Raw genomic sequence first — 21,685 nt, forward strand, 5'->3', positions numbered from 1 at the left:
TTCTGTTTGCTTTTTTTCTTAATATTTTGGAAAATAACCACCTATTGAGTTAAACTAAATGAAGTTCCTCCTTTTATGTTTACTTTGATTATGTTTTTAATGATTTTCTTCTAAGATTTTATGTACTGATTTCAGAGAGAGAGGAAAGGAGAGAAAGCTCGTAATTGCTCCACTTTAGTTTTTCATTGATAGCTTCTCGTATGTGCCTTGGCTGGGCAAGCCTGGGGTTTCAAACCAGTGACCTGTGTTTCAGCTCAGTGCTCTATCCACTGTGCCACCCCAGGTCAGGAGTGTAATGTGGAGGTCAAAGCCTTAGCAAGGAAAGGTGTGTCAGCAGCTCCTGAAAGGGGGCTGCCGGGGCTAATCAGTGTGTGTAACCGGACTTCACCATGGCCATAGGGGCCTCTCACAGCCGCTTGAGTTTTGGTTTTCTCCTTCCTTCTGTGGAACCATAGACTTCACTTCTGTGACTGGGGGAGAGGAAAAGAAAAAGAAGGTAATGATTAGAAAGCCATTAAAATTTAAGCAAGTCTGTTTTTTTTTTTTGCAAAAGCAGCCCATGGTTTATAAACTTTATATACAGTGTCGGTAAAGTCATGGTGCACTTTTGACTGGTCACAGGAAAGCAACAAAAGATGATATAAATGTGAAATCTGCACCAAATAAAAGGAAAACCCTCACAGTTTCATACCTATTCAGTGCAGTTCGATGTGGGCTCACGCACAGATTTTTTAGGGCTCCTTAGGTAGTTATCCCGTATAGCCTCTACAGACTCGTCACTGACTGATGGCCTACCAGAACGGGGTTTCTCCACCAAACTGCCAGTTTCCTTCAACTGCTTATCCCACCGAGTAATGTTATTCCTATGTGGTGGTGCTTCATTATAAACATGCTGATATTCACGTTGCACTTTGGTCACGGATTCGAATTTAGCGAGCCACAGAACACACTGAACTTTCCTCTGAACCGTCCGCATCTCGACTGGCATAGCCATGGGCTGCTCCGCTGTATACACAGTGTTACGTCTTCATCTGTTTATGCACATATGCTGCCACATCATCCTACAGAAACTGGGAGGGTTTTCCTTTTATTTGGTGCAGATTTTGCATTTCTATCTCCTTTTGTTGCTTTCCTATGACTGGTCAAAAGTGCACCATGATTTTACGGACACACTGTATATATTTCTTACCTTACGGTAGTCTCATAACTTAGTATTGTTATTTGCCCAGAAGGGTACAAAGCGGGCTTTGGAACTTCTCCCACCTCCTAGCCTACCAATAACAAGTCTGACATTCCTGCCTTTCCTGGTTATATGCTAATGGCCTAAAATAATACCTGGCCCAAAGAGGCATTTGGTAAATATAGGTTGAATATATAAAAAAACATTCATTAAATTAGCTACATAAGGCCCTGGCCGGTTGGCTCAGTGGTTGAGCGTCGGCCTGGCGTGCGGGGGACCCGGGTTCGATTCCCGGCCAGGGCACATAGGAGAAGCGCCCATTTGCTTCTCCACCTCCTTCCTCTCTGTCTCTCTCTTCCCCTCCCTCAGCCAAGGCTCCATTGGAGCAAAGATGGCCCAGGCGCTGGGGATGGCTCCTTGGCCTCTGCCCCAGGCGCTAGAGTGGCTCTGGTCGCGGCAGAGCGGTGTCCCGGAGGGGCAGAGCATCGCCCCCTGGTGGGCAGAGCGTCTCCCCTGGTGGGCGTGCCGGGTGGATCCCAGTCGGGCGCATGCAAGAGTCTGTCTGACTGTCTCTCCCCGTTTCCAGCTTCAGAAAAATACAAAAAAAAAAAAAAAATTAGCTACATAATTGCAATACAAGTTCATCATTCAGTTTTTTTTAATGGAAGTATACACAATCCATTAAAATGTTCATCTATATCAACTAAATCTATGAGTACCAGCTTATGGAATAGCCTACAGTTATCACTCACAGAAGGTGACTATGGCCACCCTACTTTATCCCCTTCTGGAACAAACAAAAAACAAAATAACACAATAATAACAAACCCTAAGTGTCTTCACATCTAATAAAATGAAATAATAAATGTAAATGAACCAAATTATAGTTGAAAAATTACAGTTGGTGCCTGACCTGTAGTGGCGCAGTGGATAAAGCATCGACCTGGAAATGCTGAGGTCGCTGGTTCGAAACCCTGGGCTTGCCTGGTCAAGGCACATATGGGAGTTGATGCTTCCGGCTCCTCCCCCCCCCCTTCTCTCTCTCTGTCTTTCTCTCCTCTCTCTTGGTCTCTCTCTCTCCTCTCTAAAAATGAATAAATAAAAAAAATGAAAAATTACAGTTGGCTTACATTACAGTTGGAACAAGCACAAGCTCAACATAGTATACATACCAGAGAAATTTGGGGAATGTTTCCAGGGTGAAGTTTGCACATTCCTGTGACTACAATACAATAGTACTTGTAGTAGCACTGATGTCTGTGCTGCAAAAATTTGTGTAATTACAAGATTATGATTGCTGTCAGTTTTAGTGAAAAGACCTGAATTACTACAAATCCCCTGATACATAAATCAGTTTTTATAATCAAACTTAAATGTAACACAGAAGCCAGTAATATAGTTGACTCCCAATTTTTCTCATACTTTTTAAAGAGATTAATATGTAAGGTCAGATGTGTTTTTCTCTTCTTGCAAATTTTTTTTTTAATTTTTTTTAATTTTATTTATTCATTTTAGAGAGGAGACAGAGAGGGACAGAGAGAGACAGAGACAGGGGGGAGGAGCTGGAAGCATCAACTCCCATATGTGCCTTGACCAGGCAAGCCCAGGGTTTCGAACCAGCGACCTCAGCATTTCCAGGTCGATGCTTTATCCACTGCGCTACCACAGGTCTCTTCTTGCAAATTTTATGCTCATCTAAAATACTCAACTTGAACCGAAAAGCTTTGGGAATCACTAAGCTATTGTATTCTCTCTTCTTTTTAGCATTACTTATATCTCTTTAGAATTTTGTTCCAATTTTATCAACAATATTAATAACATTTTCCCCAACATTGTGCCTTTCTTTTCCAGTTTCAAGACCAACAGAAAGGGGAGACAAAGGTTATGTTCCTTCTGTTTTTATTCCCATCTCAACAATGTAAGTAATCTTAATCATATGTAAAATATTTATTATTGAATTCATACAAAAAATGCCTTTATATAGGAAATTTAAGGGTAGAGCAGAATACATATAACTGAGAATAAAGCATTTTAATTCTCAATATTCCATTTTTTTAAATACATAAAGCTAGTCTTTAAGACACACCAGTCTCCCATGACTGGAGTTATAAAGTTGCCCTGTTACTGTATATGCCATATATTCCACAGTAGGCTGAATGTTGTGATATTTAGTGATGAATTAGGCATCTCAGTATCACAAATAAATAAAGCCTTAGAAATGAGTTCCTGACACAGAAAGTCAGCAGAAGCTATAATTTTTAAATCCTTTTCGATATTTACCTTGTTATGTCTTTAAGCCGAAGTGATTCAACTGAGCCACAGTCTCCGTCAGACCTTCTTCCCATGTCTCCAAGTGTGTATGCAGTGCTGAGAGAAAACCTGAGTCCCACAACCATTGAGACTGCAGTATGTTCCCTTTTGTTTCTTTTATTATTATTATTATTAATTTTAACGGGGTGACATTGATCAATCAGGGTACGTAGGTTCAGAGAAAACATCTCTAGGTTATTTTGACACTTGATTATGTTGCATACCTATCACCCAGAGTCATATAGTCTTCTGTCACCTTCTATCTGGTTTTCTTTGTGCACCTCCCCCTCCTTATTCTCTCCCCACCCCTGGGTAACCACCACACTCTTGTCCATGTACCTGAGTCTCATTTTTATGTCCCATTTATGTATGGAATCATATAGTTCTTAGTTTTTTCTGATTTACTTATTTCACTCCGTATAATGTTATCAAGGTCCATCCATGTTGTTGTAAATCAGTGGTAGTCAACCTGGTCCCTACTGCCCACTAGAGGGTGTTCCAGTTTTCATGGTGGACGGTAGCAGAGCAACCAAAGTATAAATAAAAATATAGATTTAACTATAGTAAGTTGTTTTATAAAGATTTATTCTGCCAAACTTAGCAAAAATCTGACATAAAGTACTTGATAACTAATTATTATTATATGCTTTAACTTGCTGTAACTCTGCTTTATAAATTTTATAAAGTAAAGTTACTTCCCTACTTTATAAATCACCATTACTGTGGAACCGGTAGGCGGTTAGAAATTTTTACTACTAACAGAGATACAAAAGTGGGCGGTAGGTATAAAAAGGTTGACCACCCCTGTTGTAAATGATCTGATGTCATCATTTCTTATGGCTGAGTAGTATTTCATTGTATTTATGTACCATATCATCTTTATCCAATCATCTATTGAAAGGCTTTTTGGTTGTTTCCATGTCTTGGTCACGGTGAACAATGCTGCAATGAACATGGGGCTGCATGTGTCTTTACGTACCTATGTTTTTGAGTCTTGGGGGTATATTATATACCCAGTAGAGGAATTGCTGGGTCATAAGGCTGTTCTATTTTTAAGATTTTGAGGAACCACCATACTTTCTTCCATAATGGTTGTACTACTTTACATTCCCCCCAACAGTGGATGAGGGTTCCTTTTTCTCCACAGCCTCTCCAACATTTGGTATTACCCGTCTTGTTGACAATAGCTAATCTAACAGGCGTGAGGTGTATATCATTGTAGTTTTGATTTGAATTTCTCTAATAGCTAATGAAGATGAGCATCTTTTCATATATCTGTTGGCCATCTGTATTTCTTCGTGGGAGAAGTGTCTGTTCATGTCCTCTTCCCATTTTTTTATTGGATTGTTTGTTTGTTGTTGAGTTTTATGAGTTCTTTGTATATTTTGGATATTAGGCCCTTATCTGTGCTGTTGTTTGAAAATATCATCTCCCATTTAGTTGGCTGTCTGTTTTGTTGTCAGTTTCTTTTGCTGAGCAAAAGCTTCGTAGTCTGATGTGGCCCATTCGTTTATTTTTCCTTCACTTCCCTTGCCTTTGGGGTCAAATTCATAAAGTGCTCTTTATACCCAAAGTCCATGAGTTTAGTACCTATGTTTTCTTCTATGTAATTTATTGTTTCAAGTCTTATATTTAGGTTTTTGATTCATTTTGAATTAATTTTAGTACAAGGGGACAAACTTTAGTTGAGTTTCATTCTTTTTCATGTGGCTTTCCAGTTTTCCCAGCACCATTTGTTGAAGAGGCTTTCTTTTCTCCATTGTGTGTCGTGGGCCCCTTTATCAAAAATTATTTGACCATATACCTGTGGTTTTATTTCTGGGCTTTCTATTCTGTTCTGAGTGTCTATTTTTCTGCCAATACCATGCTCTTTTGATTATCGTGGCTCTATAATATAATTTGAAGTCAGGTATAGTAATGTCCCCAGCTTTGTTCTTTTTCCTTAGGATTGCTTTGGCTATTCGGGATATTTTATAGTTCCATATAAACCTGATAATTTTTTGTTCCATTTCTTTTCCATGGCTGGTCAAGGACATTCCTAAATAAGCAATGGTGGTGTGTGAATCCAAGGGGCTGAAGTTCTGCCTGGGCAGTGAAAACACAAATTCATTAACATAATATTAGAGATGTCTGTGTGGTTCTGTGTATTGCTGATATTGCCCACATTGAAAGCTGACACCTTCACCTGAACTGCTTAAAATTCTTTCCATCGGAAGCTATGACATGGCAAAATATTCCTGTACCCAATCAAATACACTTCGTCTCTAATTCCACTCACTATTGGCCCTACCAACCCCCAGCGCTCCCCCCTCTTCAGCAGACAACACATATTAGTCAGTATTTCTATCTGACTATAAATCAAGTGGGTTTTAGTTCTTCTCATGAAGACTTCCAGGGATGAAAAGTCCATACTCTCCTCAGACAGCCTATTCCAATGTTACTTGTCCTTAAATTAGTTATGAGAGAACTTTTGCTACATTTTGCACCCATTTCCTCTGACATTTTTGGTGGGATGAATAGATCTTAAAACAGTTTCATTCATATACTTAAAAGGTACATTTTGAATACTTAGTAGTTAATTGGTGGAATGATTATGAAGTATTTAGTAAATATGAGGATGTTTAAATCAGAAATAGTGATTTATTTGCCAAACAGTAGTTTCCTCAAAGGTCATTTTCATTTTTTAATTTTAGATGAAGTCTCCATATTCTGCTGAATGACAGGATAAACTCTTGACACTCAAAGAAGGAAGCCAGTGAAAAAATATAAAGACTGATCTTTGCCAACATTCATATCTTATTTCTTCAGCTTTGTAATATTGAAATGGTGGAGTCTGACGCTCTCCTCTCACCAGCATGACATCCCCAGTCGAGAGTGCCGAGGCTGAAACGCTGAAAACCAAAGCTTCAGCTAAACTTGCAAGATAAGACACTTTTAAAAATCAAGTGTGAATATAGTATTAACTAAAAACTTGTTTGTATTTGTTTCATTTCTGATTACTAATGTTACTAATGATTTTGGCTGTAGAAGGTTCGAGTGTTAAGATTTCAGAATAGGTCAAGAATAACAGTCACACTACGTTACTCAAACATCAGCAGGAAGACCTGAGGGAAAAGCCGAGTAAGCCAGGGCCCTGAGTTCCAGCAGGTAAGAGTCATCACATTAGGCACAACGGGGAAGTAATAATGGGGCATTATTACCCTGGAGTTCACAGGGTATCCCGGGATACTTCTTATTAGGGAGAGGGATCCAGAGTCATTCCTGGTGGTCTCCGGGGCACTGATGATGTGGGCCAAGTTGGATGCTTAGTGGTGCCATTGCCCAGCTGATGCCTTTGATAATAGTGTAGGATCCCCAGTGCCAGCACCTGGGGAGCGCTCCATGTCTGCCAGGCCCTCGGGGAAACTGCTAAGCCAGGGGATACTGTGGCATTGTCGTGCAGACAAACCCTGAGGCCGGTATCCAAGGTGAGTCCTGACCACAGTCGGAGATGACAGTCCCCTCTGGAGGACTCCTCTCTAACTTCTTCCACCATTTCCTGTCCTCCATGCAAGCCAATCAGGGAGGACAATGTTTCATAAAAAACAAGTTTCAAAAGAAAACGTTTCAACATAAACTACCTTCCTAATAGGAGATTCCATCCTCTATACTGCAGAATATTCGTTTTCTGCCAAATAAGCAGCATTTAATGAAATATAAGTTAGATTTTCAAAATATTAGTCACATTTTCACTTTTCCCCTCACCCATCCCACACCAATCACAGATGTCTATTTTGCTAATCCCTTTTCAAATCCTTTTTAATATAAAGAATCTCTTTGACTAATTTTACTGAATATCAGTACCTTTATCTGGAATAAATGCTGAGGAAAGACAGCTGACAGTGGATTTCCTCAAATTTTCAGGGTAGCAAGGAAAATCCCCAAAGAACCATTGTGAATGAATGTGGGTCTGCAAACCCAAGGGAATTTTCTTTACCTCACATGGTTCAGAAGACCCAATTCTGTTCAGAAGGAACAGAATTAGGGGCCAAATCTCTTAGTGCTGTGCTCCAACAGCAGATTATTGTAGTCCAGACTTAGTAAACTGGCTTCTGTGTGTATATGCTCCAATTTCTGACATAGAGTCCTTTTTCAAACTGATCATGAGCATTGATTGATTTGACTGATCACATTTTTTAAAGTCTAGCTTAATTAGTCAAACGCACCTTTTTCTGATAAACCCAGAGAGTTGTGTAACCACCACTGTAAGGCACAGATAATTTCAACCAGAGTCCTCACAGAGAGAACGCTCTAGAAACATGGTAAGAAAGACGTTTTCTGCAACACTCTTCCAGTAAAATACAATAAACAATTCCATGTGACTTCCTCTGTAGACAGGGGGTTCTATTTCAAGTAAATTGGATCATTTCACTCCCTGCTTAAAATCTTCAAATGGCTCATGATGGTCTCTGAATTAGCAGTTTTTACCTGGAGATTATGGATAGAATTTTGGAGCTTCATGAATTTGGATGGCAATAGTTAAAATTTTATTTCTATAAACTTTTTTCTGAAACAGAAATTTTTTAACTAGGTAGAAAGGCAACAACCCATCACCTATACCATGTATTTGTCACACTACAGTTGTTACATTTATCTCAAGATATTGCTTATGCTAAGCATAATTTTGAAATTGCATTCATCAGACCCATTATTAGATCTTATTTAATGCCATTAATAAAGAAGCACTTATATTACTATATTACAAAGTTGGTTTTAATATTTTGATATTTGTGTTTTAGTATACTTAGTTTCCATTTTAATTTTTATTTGGAAAAAACCCTACATTATTCTTTGAAGGAATTCATAGGTTTCATTCGACTTCCAAAGGGTCCATGACACAACAAATAGTTAAGAATCCCAGTTTAGGCCTGACCTGTGGTGGCGCAGTGGAAAAAGTGTCGACCTGGAAATGCTGAGGTCGCCGATTCGAAACCCTGGGCTTGCCTGGTCAAGGCACATATGGGAGTTGATGCTTCCTGCTCCTGCCCCCCTTCTCTCTCTCTGTCTCTCCCTCTCCTCTCTAAAATGAATTAAAAAAAAATAAAAAATAAAGAATCCCAGTTTAGGATGAAAATTATAATTCTTAACAGACATTTCCAAAGACATTTTTTAGTCTCTTTTTATGCTTCAATTCATCTCTCATCACTTCTTTCAACAATGGCTTCCCAGCCTCCAAAACATACACAAAAGAGACTGACTGAATCACTTTCGGTTTCTTTGATGGCCATGCTCTGTCTTACCTCCCTCCACTCTACCCTCTCAAGTCTCCAGCCTCAGAAAAGCCTTCCTTTTAAACATGCGTGCGCGCGCGCTCACACACACACACACACACACACACACACACACACACACACACACACACTGCTCAGGTCATATCATGCCTGCTTCATATCCTTTAAATCCCCCGACAGTTTTTATCATCTTTGTTGCAAATGCATATCCTCTGTCTTCTTCATTAGATTCTAAGCAAGTATGTCCGAGGACCAACAAGGCTTTGTTCAGAGTCATATTCCTAGAATCTAGCACAGTCTGCCCTTTAATACATATTTGTTAAGGATTTGATGTTTGAACACATAGAAAATGGTAATTACTTCCTTTCTTTTCTTTGTTCTTTGGTCTGCCAGCAAGATTGAGCTAGAGTTCACTTTATAATGCCTTCAAACTCTAAAATCATGGAACAGTCCCCAATATTATCCTTCAAACTGAATAACCAAAACACACTTGCTATTGCTCAAACCACATAGGACCTCCCCTCTACTTGACCTCGCTCTTAACTTCCAAACTCTGTATAAATGCTCTGTAATGATACTGTTTATTGTCTCACTCTAACTTCCTTTAATTTAGGTATCTCATGTGTGCCCAAGCATCCCAGACATCTTCCGACTCAAGTGCTCCTGACATTTTTCCCTTAACCCATTAAACTTACAGCCTTTACTCCTGTCTCTGGTAAAAATGCTATGCAACACTCTCTTACATTAGGTTTAATAGTCATCCACTTAGCTCATCAGCTGCCCCTGAGAGGAAGTATCTGAGGACTCTAGACAGGGTGAAGATGGGGGAGAGGTTAAAGGGCATAGAAGAATGCTGCCCTCATTAAAATCCTTTATGGATTTTAGGGTAGTTTTCCAGAATACACATGTTCTTTATTCTCCTCCCTCTCAATTCTAGCTCCATAGGCCTAATGCCAGTGCTGAGGTCTGAATGTTGAATTAATCTGTGCTACCTGATCCCAGTGTTGGTCAAGGATGCTATTCACTCATTCAAAGAGTATTAAGAAGGGCTCTGTATCATGCATTGCCTTTCTCAACCAGAGTTTCCCATATGAACCACAAGACACAGAAAGCAATTTGCTTGACTATCTTCTCAGTCTGCCAAGGGCGGTACATGGTATATAAGAGAGAAGGTAATATTGCCAGGCATGGGACCTGCCCTATGGGTCTGTCTTGGGCCAGCCAGTACTGTGTGGGTTCTTGACTTCGTGCAGGAAAAATTTCACAGTATGAGTCGGGTGATCTTGAGAGTAAGTTTACTAAAGCTGGGAACAGCGAAACAAGGAAGGGTCTAGAATAGAAGAAGCAACAGGACAGCCTAGGCAGGGCTGCTTTAGTTCACTGGGTAGTCAGAGAAAAGGGGGCCGTGGAGTCAGGATCGTGGGGTTAGCCCAGGAGGAGCTGCCAGTGCCCACTGCTCCCCCGGTTGCAAGTCTTGTGGGGACCCTCAGAGTTTAGGAGATACATGCCTATGGGGGAAGGAAAGGGGGAGGGAAAGGTATGCGCATGCTCCCAGATTGGGGGCGGGGGGTTTGCTGGGTCCTCAGTCCTAAAGGATTTTACCGGTGGTGTTTTAGGTGAGATCTCAAAAGAATATATTCACCAGCTCTCCAGATATGTCCTTTTATGGTCATAGTCTCCACTGATTGGTCAATGCAGCTGGTTCTGAGGTCAGCCATGTCATTGCTTGTCTGATTTTGCTGCTTTTCTGGGCCTGGAGTGAAATACATTGCATCCTAGATATTATCTCTAGGGCTTAATGCTTAAGGGAGTGGCCGTGCAAAGGCTTGTATGCGGATTGTATGATGCTATTCTCCTGCCCCTTGTTCCTTTTCTAAGGGCATCTAAAACCATATGACAATCGATATGGCAGGGGAGGAAATGTCAGGGGAGGGTATGAACTGCATGACCAATGACATGAAAGTCAGGGGATCTCAACTGCTTGACCACCAATATGCCAGTGGAGGAAAGGTTACCCTAGGGATGAGATCCTTGTTTTCCAAATTTTGCCCATTGCTAGACACCCAGGGCTATGCTCCCTGGTAACGTTCTGTGCCTGGCTTATATAATCTTTGCTCTGCTCATGTCTGTATAACTGCTTACCACAGTAATTCATACAGATAACTTGGGGCATTAGGGTTAATATTCCCTTGGAACCAAGATGAGACAGCTATAACAGCCCGATGACCCTCATTCCATGAGGAGAGAGAAAGACAGACAAGCAAATAATAAAGGACAAATTTAATAAGTGCTACAAAGAATACAAATGTGGTATAAAGTAACTGGAAGAAGAGGTCAATGAAGGTCTCTCTGAGAAGATGATATTTGAGCTGAGGACCTAAAGAATGAGGTCCATGAACACAGCCAGGAAAACAGCATCCCAAGAGCACAGTATATATATAGGACCTACGCAGGTAAAAGCCCGGGCCGCTTGAAGAGCAGGAAGAGGCCTGGGAAGGCGAGTATAGTGAGGCATGGAGAGAGTGAGATGAGATGGGTAAGAAAGGAGGCAAGACCAGGTCGTGTAGGGCTCTATGAGGAAAGCTGACATAACTGCAGGCTCTACAGGAAGGAGTGGTGGTACAATGTTTCTTTATTGGATCTAAGTTTTCATTTGTTTCAAGTAAACATCTAGTGAGGTTTCCACAGAAGAACTCCCCCTAGATCGCCACACTAGGGGCTCCAAGGGGGTGCTACCTGTGCAGTTGCACAGGGCCAAACCCTCAGAAGGACCCCATGCTTGGTTTAATGTTCTGTTGTTGCCTTCTTGAAATTCTTAATAAAGTTTGGAAATTTGCACTGGAAATTATATAGCTTGCTCCTGTCCTCTCTTTGTAACCAGAAAAATAAACATCCATCTGCACTGTGAAAATTAATGTGAAGTGCATTCGCCACAGTGTTGGTGTGCAGCCCTGGGGACTGGTGCCCACTCTCATGCAAGGCAGGAGTTTATGGTCTAGTAGGGTGGGTCCCCTCACACATTGGAGGTCCTAGGTTGGTCCTTAGGTCACTGTAAGTAGGTAGAGACCATTAAAAGTGGTTGAGCAGAGCCTGACCAGGCGGTGGCGCAGTGGATAGAGCGTTGAACTGGGATGCGGAAGACCCAGGTTCAAGACCCTGAGGTCACCAGCTTGAGCCCAAGATCGCTGGCTTGAGCAAGGGGTTACTCAGTCTGCTGAAGGCCCGCGGTCAAGGCACATATGAGAAAGCAATCAATGAACAACTAAGGTGTCGCAACGAAAAACTGATCATTGATGCTTCTCATCTCTCTGCATTCCTGTCTGTCTGTCCTTATCTATCCCTCTCTCTGTCTCTAAATAAATAAATAAATAAAATCTTTAAAAAAAGTGGTTGAGCGGAGCCCAAAGGTACGAGGTCAGTGCCTACTGAAACCATTCAATAAGTCATGCAATCTGCAGGTAGGGCCAACGTTATTTTTTCCTGGGCCTGTCAAAAGTTCGAAATCATGGTCTAGTGACTAAATTTTTCTCTGCCATTAATTGGTATAATCACCATAAAGGACAAGGCGGGGAGCCAGAAGACCTGAAGAGAAAGAGCAAAGCCCCCTTTGCAGATTTAGCAAAAGGACAGAAGAAACAGCCATCTCCTACCTTCATCTCTGGTTTCAAGTCAGGGACCACAGCTGCATGAGGGTCAGAGCTTGAAAGATCAGTAAGATCTGAGTTAACACGCATACAGATTGTGTGGATAGAGAAATGAGGTTAGGAAAAGGGGACATTTCTAAGGGAAGGGAAGAAAAAGAAAGTGGAAGTGGGATGGGTTAAGTTTCCAGCACCTTAAATAATTGGAAAATGTTCCCCTCCCTCCCTCCAAAATTAAGCACACCCACCCTGCCTCCGTTCACTTTGTCCAGGGACCACCACATGCAAAAGCAGAGGCTGCAGGAGGGAACCGCAGGCCAACCAGCACTCAGTGGGAAAGCCCCGAGCCTGCGCCTGCGTACTGCTCCCTCTGCCGCTGACTTTCGCTTTTCGGTTTCCTCTCAATCTTGCTCCTTCTCGCTCCCCGGCCATTTCCCCGAAAGCACGTGGGGCGGCTCTTCCCGGCAGTCGCTTCCCTCCCGCCGCGAGCCGGCCCCGCTGTTTTGGGAACCTTTCCAAAAGCCGGCAACCGGCACTTGCCTGTCATTCTGGGCAGGCATTGGTTGCCGTCCTGAAAGCACAGGACTTGAAAAGTGCTTGTGAGGGTGTTTGCACTACAAATGTAACAGTGCTCATCGTAGACATCTTTTTAGGGGGAGGGGAGGAAGGAAATGATAAAGAAGTAATCTACCACCCAGAAAAATTAACGTTTTAAAATATTTTCCCTCTCTCCGTCTCACATTTTTTCTTTCTGTCTCAGTGTGTTTCCATGCATTTCCATTTCTGTATCTTTTCTGTGTGTGTTTGAGAGAGTCAGAGAGAGGGACAGATAGGGACAGAAAGACAGAAAGGAAGAGAAATGAGAAACATCAATTCTTTATTGGGGCACCTTAGTTGTTCATTGATTGCTTTCTCATAAGTGCCTTGGTGGGGGTGGGGGGCACAGCAGACTGAGTGACCCCTTGCTGGAGCCAGCGACCCTGAGCTCAGGGCTCAAGCTGGTGAGCCTTGCTCAAACCAGATGAGCCAACACTCAAGGTGGTGACCTCGGGGTCTCGAACCTGGGTCCTCCGTGTCCCAGTCCGACGCTCTCTCTATCCACTGTGCCACCGCCTGGTCAGGATATATCTTCTTGCAGTACTGGAAAGTACTATGTTTTCTATCCTCCATTTTAATTTAATTTCATACCTGACTTTTCCAATGTACTAAATATTCAATAGTATTTGAAAGCATAACTTTGATATTCTATAAGTATCAAAAATCCAGACAACTGCAGGGAATTTTAGAAAATCTTTGTTTCAATTCTGTTATATTATAGATGAACAAATATGGCTTACACCGATGAAATGTAAGTCTTTAGGTTATCAACATTACTGCCAACATTAGAAAAACATGACTAAAATGCAATATGACTTCTGGGAGGAGAGGAAAAGTTTTAAAATATATATTACTATTAGGTTTTTTCAATCAGATTTGTAGCTACTGTTTTGAAACAGACCAAGGCAGTCAAGACAACACAGAGCCGATAAGTTTTTCACAGATGTGTGGTAAGGACACACAGGATAGCAACCCCACAGAAATTATTCGTGATGAGGTAAGAGCAGTGGGCTGTGCCTCTTGAGCAATTTTGTTTTAGAATTCAATAGTCCTGACCTGTGGTGGCGCAGTGGATAAAGCGTCGACCTGGAAATGCTGAGGTCGCCGGTTCGAAACCCTGGGCTTGCTTGGTCAGGCACATATGGGAGTTGATGCTTCCAGCTCCTCCCCCCTATCTCTCTCTCCTCTCTCTCTCTCTCTCTCTCCTCTCTAAAATGAATAAATAAAAAGAAAAAAATTAAAAAAAAAAAATTCAATAGTAGGATTTTTTGCTGTCTCCCCCCTCACCCCCCGTAAAATCTCTATCAGTGTTTTGTTGCTACAAAAATGAACCAAACTACCCCCATAACTCAGTGGAGTAAAACAACAACCATTTATCATCTCTTAGGAGTTTAAGGTAGTCTGGACAGTTCTGATTATTCTCGTCAGGCCTTCTGATCTTGCTTGGGCTCTCTCTTATGTCTGAGGCCTAAGCCCTGACAGCTTCGGGACTCAGCTGTGATCTGTGTGCTATCTTATTCTGCAGTAGTCTGGTCTGACTTACCATGGGGACAGGAAGGTTCTGGGAGTGAAGTATAAGTCCCCTTTAGGCTTAGGCTCAGAATGATCATGTCACAACTGCTGTATAATATTGGTCAAAGCCAGTCACCAGCCAGCCCAGATTCAAGGGGTGGAGAAATAGTCCCCACTTCTTAAGCTGGAAGCAGCTCCGAAGTCACATAACAAAAGGGTGCTGATACAAGAAAAGGAATAATGGAGCCATTATTGAAAACAATCTATCAGGAAATACTTTCTAATTTCTTATAATGAGAATGTGTAACTGATGGTATATATATTTTTGCTCTGCCATTGTATTCTTTATGTCTCCAGTTATTGTAAATATAAGTAAATTAATACAACTGGGTAGTTGGGAATAAAAGAAGAGATAAATGAAGAATAGAAATGACAATTTTCTCCAAGCAAAAATAAATTTGCTCCCAGGGGGAGGGCTGGCATAGTTTCTGAATGTCTTTCCACTGTAACATCATGTGAATTTATGTATTTGTGTCACCCCAGTGCCTTCAATTAGTCATCATAAAATGTGGCTTCTGGGCTCCTCACTATGCTTGACTCTCCTTTGAATATATACTAGTGGAGGGATGGCAGATGATAAGTTTCACTTTATGTGCCATTTCTGGTTGATTGCCAATGACCAACTAGATGCAGAGATGCAGTGTCAAGAACATTTTTTTTTAAATCAAGTGAGAGGCAGGGAGGTAGAGAGACTCCCACATGTGCCTTGACCAGGATCCACCTGGCAAACCACCCTTGCCCCATTTTCTGTCCATCTGGGGTCGTTGCTCCGTTGCTCGGCCACCGAACTATTTTAGCACCTGAGGCAAGGCTTTTGAGCCATCCTCAGTGCTGGGGGCCAACTTGAGCCATGGCTATGAGGGGTGAGGAGAGAAGGGGGTGGGGTGGAGAAGCAGATGGTGGCTTCTCTTGTGTGCCCTGACTGGGAATCAAACCCAGGACTTCCACACGCTGGGCTGATGCTTTACCATAAGCCAACTGGTCAGGGATAAAAACTTTTCAGAAGCTCTGCACTGGCAGCAAAACGTACCCTGACACTTTTTGCTTAACCCAAGCACAGGTCTTTGCATTTGCTGGTTTTTTGTTTATTTGTTTATTTTTAATTTTTTAGTGAGAGCACCAGGATCCACCTGGCATGCCCACTATAGGCAATGCTTTGCCCATTTGGGGCTGTTGCTCTGTTGCTCAGCAACCAAGCCATTTTTTTTAGCACCTGAGGTGAACCCACGGAGCCATCTTCAGCATCAGAGGCCAAGTTTCTCAAAGCAATTGAGCCAGAACTGCAGGAGGGGGGAGAGAGAGAGAGAGAGAGAGAGAGAGAGAGAGAGAGAGAGAGAGAGAGAGAAGGAAAGAAAGAGGGGTGGAGAAGCAGATGGTCACCTCTCCTGTGTACCCAGACTGGGAATGGAACCTGGGACATCCACATGCTGGGCCAACACTCCCACTGAGCCAACTGGTCAGGGCTGCATTTACTGTTTTAAGTTGTATACAGTTGGTTTCAGCCCAGGGGGATCTATCCTGTTAAGATAATTTAGAATTTTGATTCTGTCATCTATTTATTAGTCAGCTATTTCAGTGCCAAAACAAAAATGCCTCAGTGACACACAACAGTGACAACAAGCAGACATGTCTTACCATCTCATTTATGGGCACATGGATGGGCTGCAGCGGCTTTGCTCCAGGTGGCAGGCTCAGGGAGGCTCCGCACATCTCCCCTTTAAGGGCTCTGGCTGGCTTGAGCCTGCCATATCCTAGTGCCGAAAAGAAGCACACAAAAACAAGTTGGTCACACAGAACATGCAAGGTCTCAGGTCAGCTGTGGGTACATCCCATCTGCCCACATTCCATTAGAGCAAGTCACATAGCCAAAGCCAGATTCATTACAAGGGGAGATGCATTCCACTCTAGTGAACCACAGCAAGGGGTGGAAAGGTCAGGAAAATATTGGAAAATAATACAATCTACCAGACAATGTATTAGCTATTTTTCCGAGATCTGTGCCTTTTGCATTGTTGACATTGTTGGTATGGAGATATAACTTCCAAAGCTGACCCTTGTAAGGGTCATTTAGGCCTATTGTTTCTGGATTTCTAGTGTTTTTTTATTGTTTGTTTGGTTTTTTTATTTGATTACTTTTTAAGCAAGTCACTATGTTAGTCAACTTATAAAATACATTAATTTTCCCTGCAGGAACTTAGAATCTTGGAGACATAAGACTTAGACATTTTAAAAACCATAGCATATAGCCTTGGCCAGATGGCTTGTTTGGTCAGAGCAACATCTCTATGCACAGAGGTTGAGGGTTCAATCCCTGATCAGGGCACATATAGGAACAGATCAATGTTTCTGTCTGTCTCTCCCACCTCTCTCTAAAAATCAATAAATAATTTTTTTAAAAAAGAAACATTAATTAAAAACATAATATAAAGGAGTTTGTAATTCTTGTCCACATAGAAACACATATACATATATCATATTAATTCAGACACCAGATTGATCACTACACGTTGAGGTGGTACACAAAAGAGAATGTAGGATTTAGGCTTAATTTTAGAAGTTGGGTAGGGATTTAGTAAATGAGGAGAGTAAGGACTCGCCATTTGATATGTGCCATAATTGCCAGCAGTGTGTGTAAAAAAGACAGGAACGGGAGGATAAAAAGCACGAGGGGAAAGTAGGGTAGAGAGTTTAGTTGGGTAATGGGACAATGGAAGACAAGGCTGGAAAGAAAGGTGGGGACATTCTGTGGAGGATCCAGATTAGCAGACAAAGTTTGTGTTTATCAAATGCAGTCAGAATTGTCAAAGCTTTTGAGCAGGGAATGACCATATAAATGTGGTGTTTTGGAGAATTTAATTTGAAAAAATATAATGGAGGGGAAAGGGACAGGAAGTAGTAATCCACCTGGTGTCTATTGTAGCATTCCAGTTCTAAACTGATGAAGGCGGCCTGACCTGTGGTGGCGCAGTGGATAAAGCGTCGACCTGGAAATGCTGAGGTCGCCGGTTTGAAATCCTGGGCTTGCCTGGTCAAGGCACATATGGGAGTTGATGCTTCCAGCTCCTCCCCCCGTCTCTCTCTCCTCTCTCTCCCTCTCTGTCTCTCGCCCTCTCTCTCTCCTCTCTAAAAATGAATAAATAAATAAAAACATTTAAACTGATGAAGGCCTACAGTAGGGTATTGTCAATAATGGTAAAACTAAGGAGGATAAAGACATTGGGAAGGAAGCATCCATAGAACTGGATGACAGTCAGGATGTGGAGAGCCAAAGAGAAACAATCTATTTGCAGATGTTAAGATTATATAATTCCCCCCATCAATATTGCAGCTAATCTCTGTGCAGGTTTTCCAATACTAGAAAAAATATTTTGAACATGTTATCTAGGCTTCCTGGAGTCAGCTTTGCTCAAACATTGTCTGGGTTTCAGTAGAGGTGAGTAGGAAGGAAAGTGCTCTTTTTGGAGGCCCAGCATCTCTTTTCACAGAACGCCACTACTTTGAGACCAAGGGTCATTGCTATTGCCAGCTCAGTACTGGCTTTGTGAGGGTGAATATGTGACAAGAAGAAGTACACAGGTGTGAGAAAAGAAACTATAATAGACACACATATAAGCATATCCCTGTGAAATTACTTAGTTCCCATTCCTATCCAAGTTGACTTATTAGTCAAGATTTGATTCAAATTTCATCTACCTGAAGGAACCAATTGATTTTATGGGGATACACTCTAAGAAGATCTAATCTAGGCTGGCCTCAGGGATGCCTACCACGGGAAGTGACATTTTAGCTAATATTTTAGCTGAGACATAAAAGATAAGTTAGACAGCGACGAAGCTGGGAGTAGGGGATGTTGGTTTATGGGGCTTTCCAAATGGAGAACTGCTGATGAGAAACCTGAATTTGGGGGAAGAGTTTGGCTTATTTGAATAACAAAAATGCTTAAGTAGCCCTGACTGAGTTGATTAGTGGAGAAAGCGTTGACCTGGTGTGCCAGATGTCATGGTTGGACTCCTGTAGGGACTCTCATAGGGCACCTATGAGAAGCAATCAATGAATAACACAACTAAATGGAGCAACTAAGGGGAACAACAAGTAGATGCTTCTCTCGCGGGCTTTCTCTCTTCCTATGACTTCCTCTCTCTATGAAACCAATGGAAAAAAAATTCCAAAATTATTCAAACTGTTGTATAAACAATGGATTAAAAGAAAGTTAAGAGCTGAGGTGAGGCAGCTATTTGGAAATCTATACAGTAATCCAAATGAGAGAAAAGGGGAGATGGCAGAAATGATGGAGACAAGTGATGAGGTTTGAGAAATATTTAGAAGGAAGAATCAAACAAGAGAAAGTATGCCACGAGAGGGAGAAAGTGTGGTAAGGTACCAAAGAATTGAAAAATTAATATTGATGTGTTTTTTTTTTTTTTAGAAGTTTTTTTTTTGTTTGTTTGTTTGTTTTATTTTTTTTTTATTTATTAATTCATTTTAGAGAGGAGAAAGAGTGAGACAGAGAGAAAGAGAGAGAGAGGAAGGGGGGAGGAGCTGGAAGCATCAACTCCCATATGTGCCTTGACTAGGCAAGCCCAGGGTTTTGAACTGGCGACCTCAGCATTTCCAGGTCGACGCTTTATCCACTGCGCCACCACAGGTCAGGTAATATTGATGTTTTCAAATCAGGTTTCTTGTCCTCTCCTTTCTGTAGGGAGTGAAAGTAAAGGAATGTGAAAGTTTCCTAGCTTGCAGAGACATACTGTGTAGAAAATCCTTTTTACCAGGAAGCTTAGGGCATTTTATCATTTAGGCTAGGCATACAGAGAGATTTTGTAAATATGATTTTTATACTTGTGTGTGATTTGCATCAACTCAGGATAGACAACAGCATTGTATGGTAAAGAGATTTTGTGCTGGGGAGACTTAGATCCCCCCTCCCCCACCTCTGTGAGAAACAGGGTAAACACCTAGCCAGGTATGTGGAGGGGAGGGAGAGATAAGGCAAGCCACTTTCCTTTCTCTTTCTTTCTTCTTTAATGGGCCATTTGCAAAAGTTTATTCCCTGGGGCCATGTAGGCTCCCGGCCCCACCCTGAAAGAGTATAGTTTATGCATATACCTCTAGACAAAGAAATAGCAAAGAAACACTGAAAAATTTAGAAATGTCTTTTATATGAAAAACATTTTTCACTATGGTGTTACCTTGTAAGTTTTAAAATGTAGAAATGTTTTTTTATAAATCCTATACACGAGTGTTATAAGCTTGCTAATGTATTGTGTCATAACTCCCCCTCTCCCTTTTCCCACCAACCTGTGTGTGTGATCAAAGGTATATAACCTGCCTCAGGGCTGTGCGCAGTGCGCACGATTTGGGTCAGCTTTGCCCCGTGTTAGCCATATGCAGCTGGCATATTAAATTTTCTCCCTTTAATAAAACTCCTTAAAAATTCATTTGAGCCTGACCAAACGGTGGCACAGTGGATAGAGCATCGGACTGGGGTGCAGAGGAGCCGGGTTCAAGACCCCGAGGTCGCCAGCTTGATTGAGCGCGGGCTCATCTGGTTTGAGGAACAGCCCACCAGCTTGAGCCCAAGGTCGCTGGCTCCAGCAAGGGGTACTCGGTCTGCTGAAGGCCTGCGATCAAGGCACATATGAGAAAGCAATCAATGAACAACTAAGGTGTTGCAATGCGCAATGAAAACTAATGATTGATGCTTCTCATCTCTCTCCGTTCCTGTCTGTCTGTCCCTGTCTATCCCTCTCTCTGACTCACTCTCTGTCTCTGTAAAAAATAAATAAATAAATAAGAATTAAAAATTCATTTGGACTTGGTGTCTCCCTGCAAAACGGTACTTTTATTTTTATTTTTTATTTTTTTTATTTTCTGAAGCTGGAAATGGGGAGAGACAGTCAGACTCCCGCATGCGCCCCACCGGGATCCACCCGGCACGCCCACCAGGGGGTGACGCTCTGCCCACCAGGGGGCGATGCTCTGCCCCTCCCGGGCGTCGCTCTGTTGCGACCAGAGCCACTCTAGCACCTGGGGCAGAGGCCAAGGAGCCATCCCCAGTGCCCGGGCCATCCTTGCTCCAATGGAGCCTTGGCTGCGGGAGGGGAAGAGAGAGACAGAGGGGAAGGAGAGGGGGAGGGGTGCAGAAGCAGATGGGCGCTTCTCCTGTGTGCCCTGGCAGGGAATGGAACCCAGGACTTCTGCACACCAGGCTGACGCTCTACCACTGAGCCAACCGGCCAGGGCCCAAAACAGTACTTTATAACAAAGGCAATGTCAAAAATGACTCCTCGCTATCTGGCATGTGTCATTTCTTCAGAAAGGACAGGTTTAAGGAAAAGATAATGAGTTGTTTCTGAACATAAATAGTTTGCAGATTACCCTACATTCAAGTAGGGAGTCAAGTGGGGGGCTGTACACGTGGCTGTGCAGCTCTAAGGGGAGGTGTGGACAGGAGCCTTCCCCATCTGAAGAAATTGGGAAGCTGTGGGTGAGGTCATCACAAGACAGTGTGAGGAGAGAAGTAAAGGTAAAGTAGACCAAGTTCCGGACCCTGGCAACACTTAACACTGACTGGTTTGGTGGGGCAGTTGGAACAGAGATGGAGAAAGAATGCCAGAAAGATAAGAAGAGTAAAAGAGGATGTGTCGTCATTATGGCCAAGAAAGAAGTGTTAAAGAATGGAGGCATCAAGTGGGCAGAATGTTTCTGAACGTTCAAGTAGGTGAAGACAAGAAGTACATCCCCTGGGTTTAGCTACAGGAAGTTCCAGCTGCTACATTGTACTTCTAGATTAACAATGTCCCCACCTGTGTCCTCGGTCTCAGGTTCTCAGATATAGGAGTAATGATACAAGGATCTCCAAGTTTGGGCTGCAAACACAGAACTTCCTTCCTAGTTACTCTCTAGAAACATAACCAAAACTGCCACTCAGCCAAGTTTGAACACAGCGCAGCTATACACGTCACTCACGCGGCGCAGCCCTGCCCAAAGGCGAAGGAAGGACCCAGCGGATTGGCTGATCAGCGGCCCGGGGGGAGGCAGCGTGACTGCGGAACAGCCACTTCCGATTGGCTGAGTGAGCCCCGGTGATTGGTGGGCCGGAGGAGGCGTGGCGG

General features: G+C 42.5%; 1 protein-coding gene and 1 long non-coding RNA gene across 2 annotated transcripts in view; one reads left to right on the forward strand and one right to left on the reverse strand.

Annotated features, from left to right (window-relative positions):
• STAT4 (signal transducer and activator of transcription 4) overlaps nucleotides 1–6,377 on the forward strand; it is a 108,763-nt gene extending 102,386 nt beyond the window's left edge. The window contains exons 21-23 of the mRNA XM_066279217.1: nucleotides 3,032–3,098; nucleotides 3,478–3,586; nucleotides 6,184–6,377. Coding sequence (XP_066135314.1) covers nucleotides 3,032–3,098; nucleotides 3,478–3,586; nucleotides 6,184–6,210 — 203 coding nt within the window. The 3' untranslated portion in view covers nucleotides 6,211–6,377. The remainder of the gene's footprint in view (nucleotides 1–3,031; nucleotides 3,099–3,477; nucleotides 3,587–6,183) is intronic.
• Nucleotides 1–21,544, reverse strand: LOC136337659 (uncharacterized). Its single transcript, XR_010731862.1, has 3 exons — nucleotides 21,377–21,544; nucleotides 16,206–16,321; nucleotides 1–470 (listed from the first exon to the last, which is right to left on the reverse strand). It is a non-coding gene; the product is annotated as an uncharacterized lncRNA (long non-coding RNA).
• Between the last annotated feature and the right edge of the window lie 141 nt (nucleotides 21,545–21,685).

The sequence above is a fragment of the Saccopteryx bilineata genome, chromosome 5 (assembly GCF_036850765.1).
Source record: "Saccopteryx bilineata isolate mSacBil1 chromosome 5, mSacBil1_pri_phased_curated, whole genome shotgun sequence".
NCBI classification, from domain to species: domain Eukaryota; kingdom Metazoa; phylum Chordata; class Mammalia; order Chiroptera; family Emballonuridae; genus Saccopteryx; species Saccopteryx bilineata.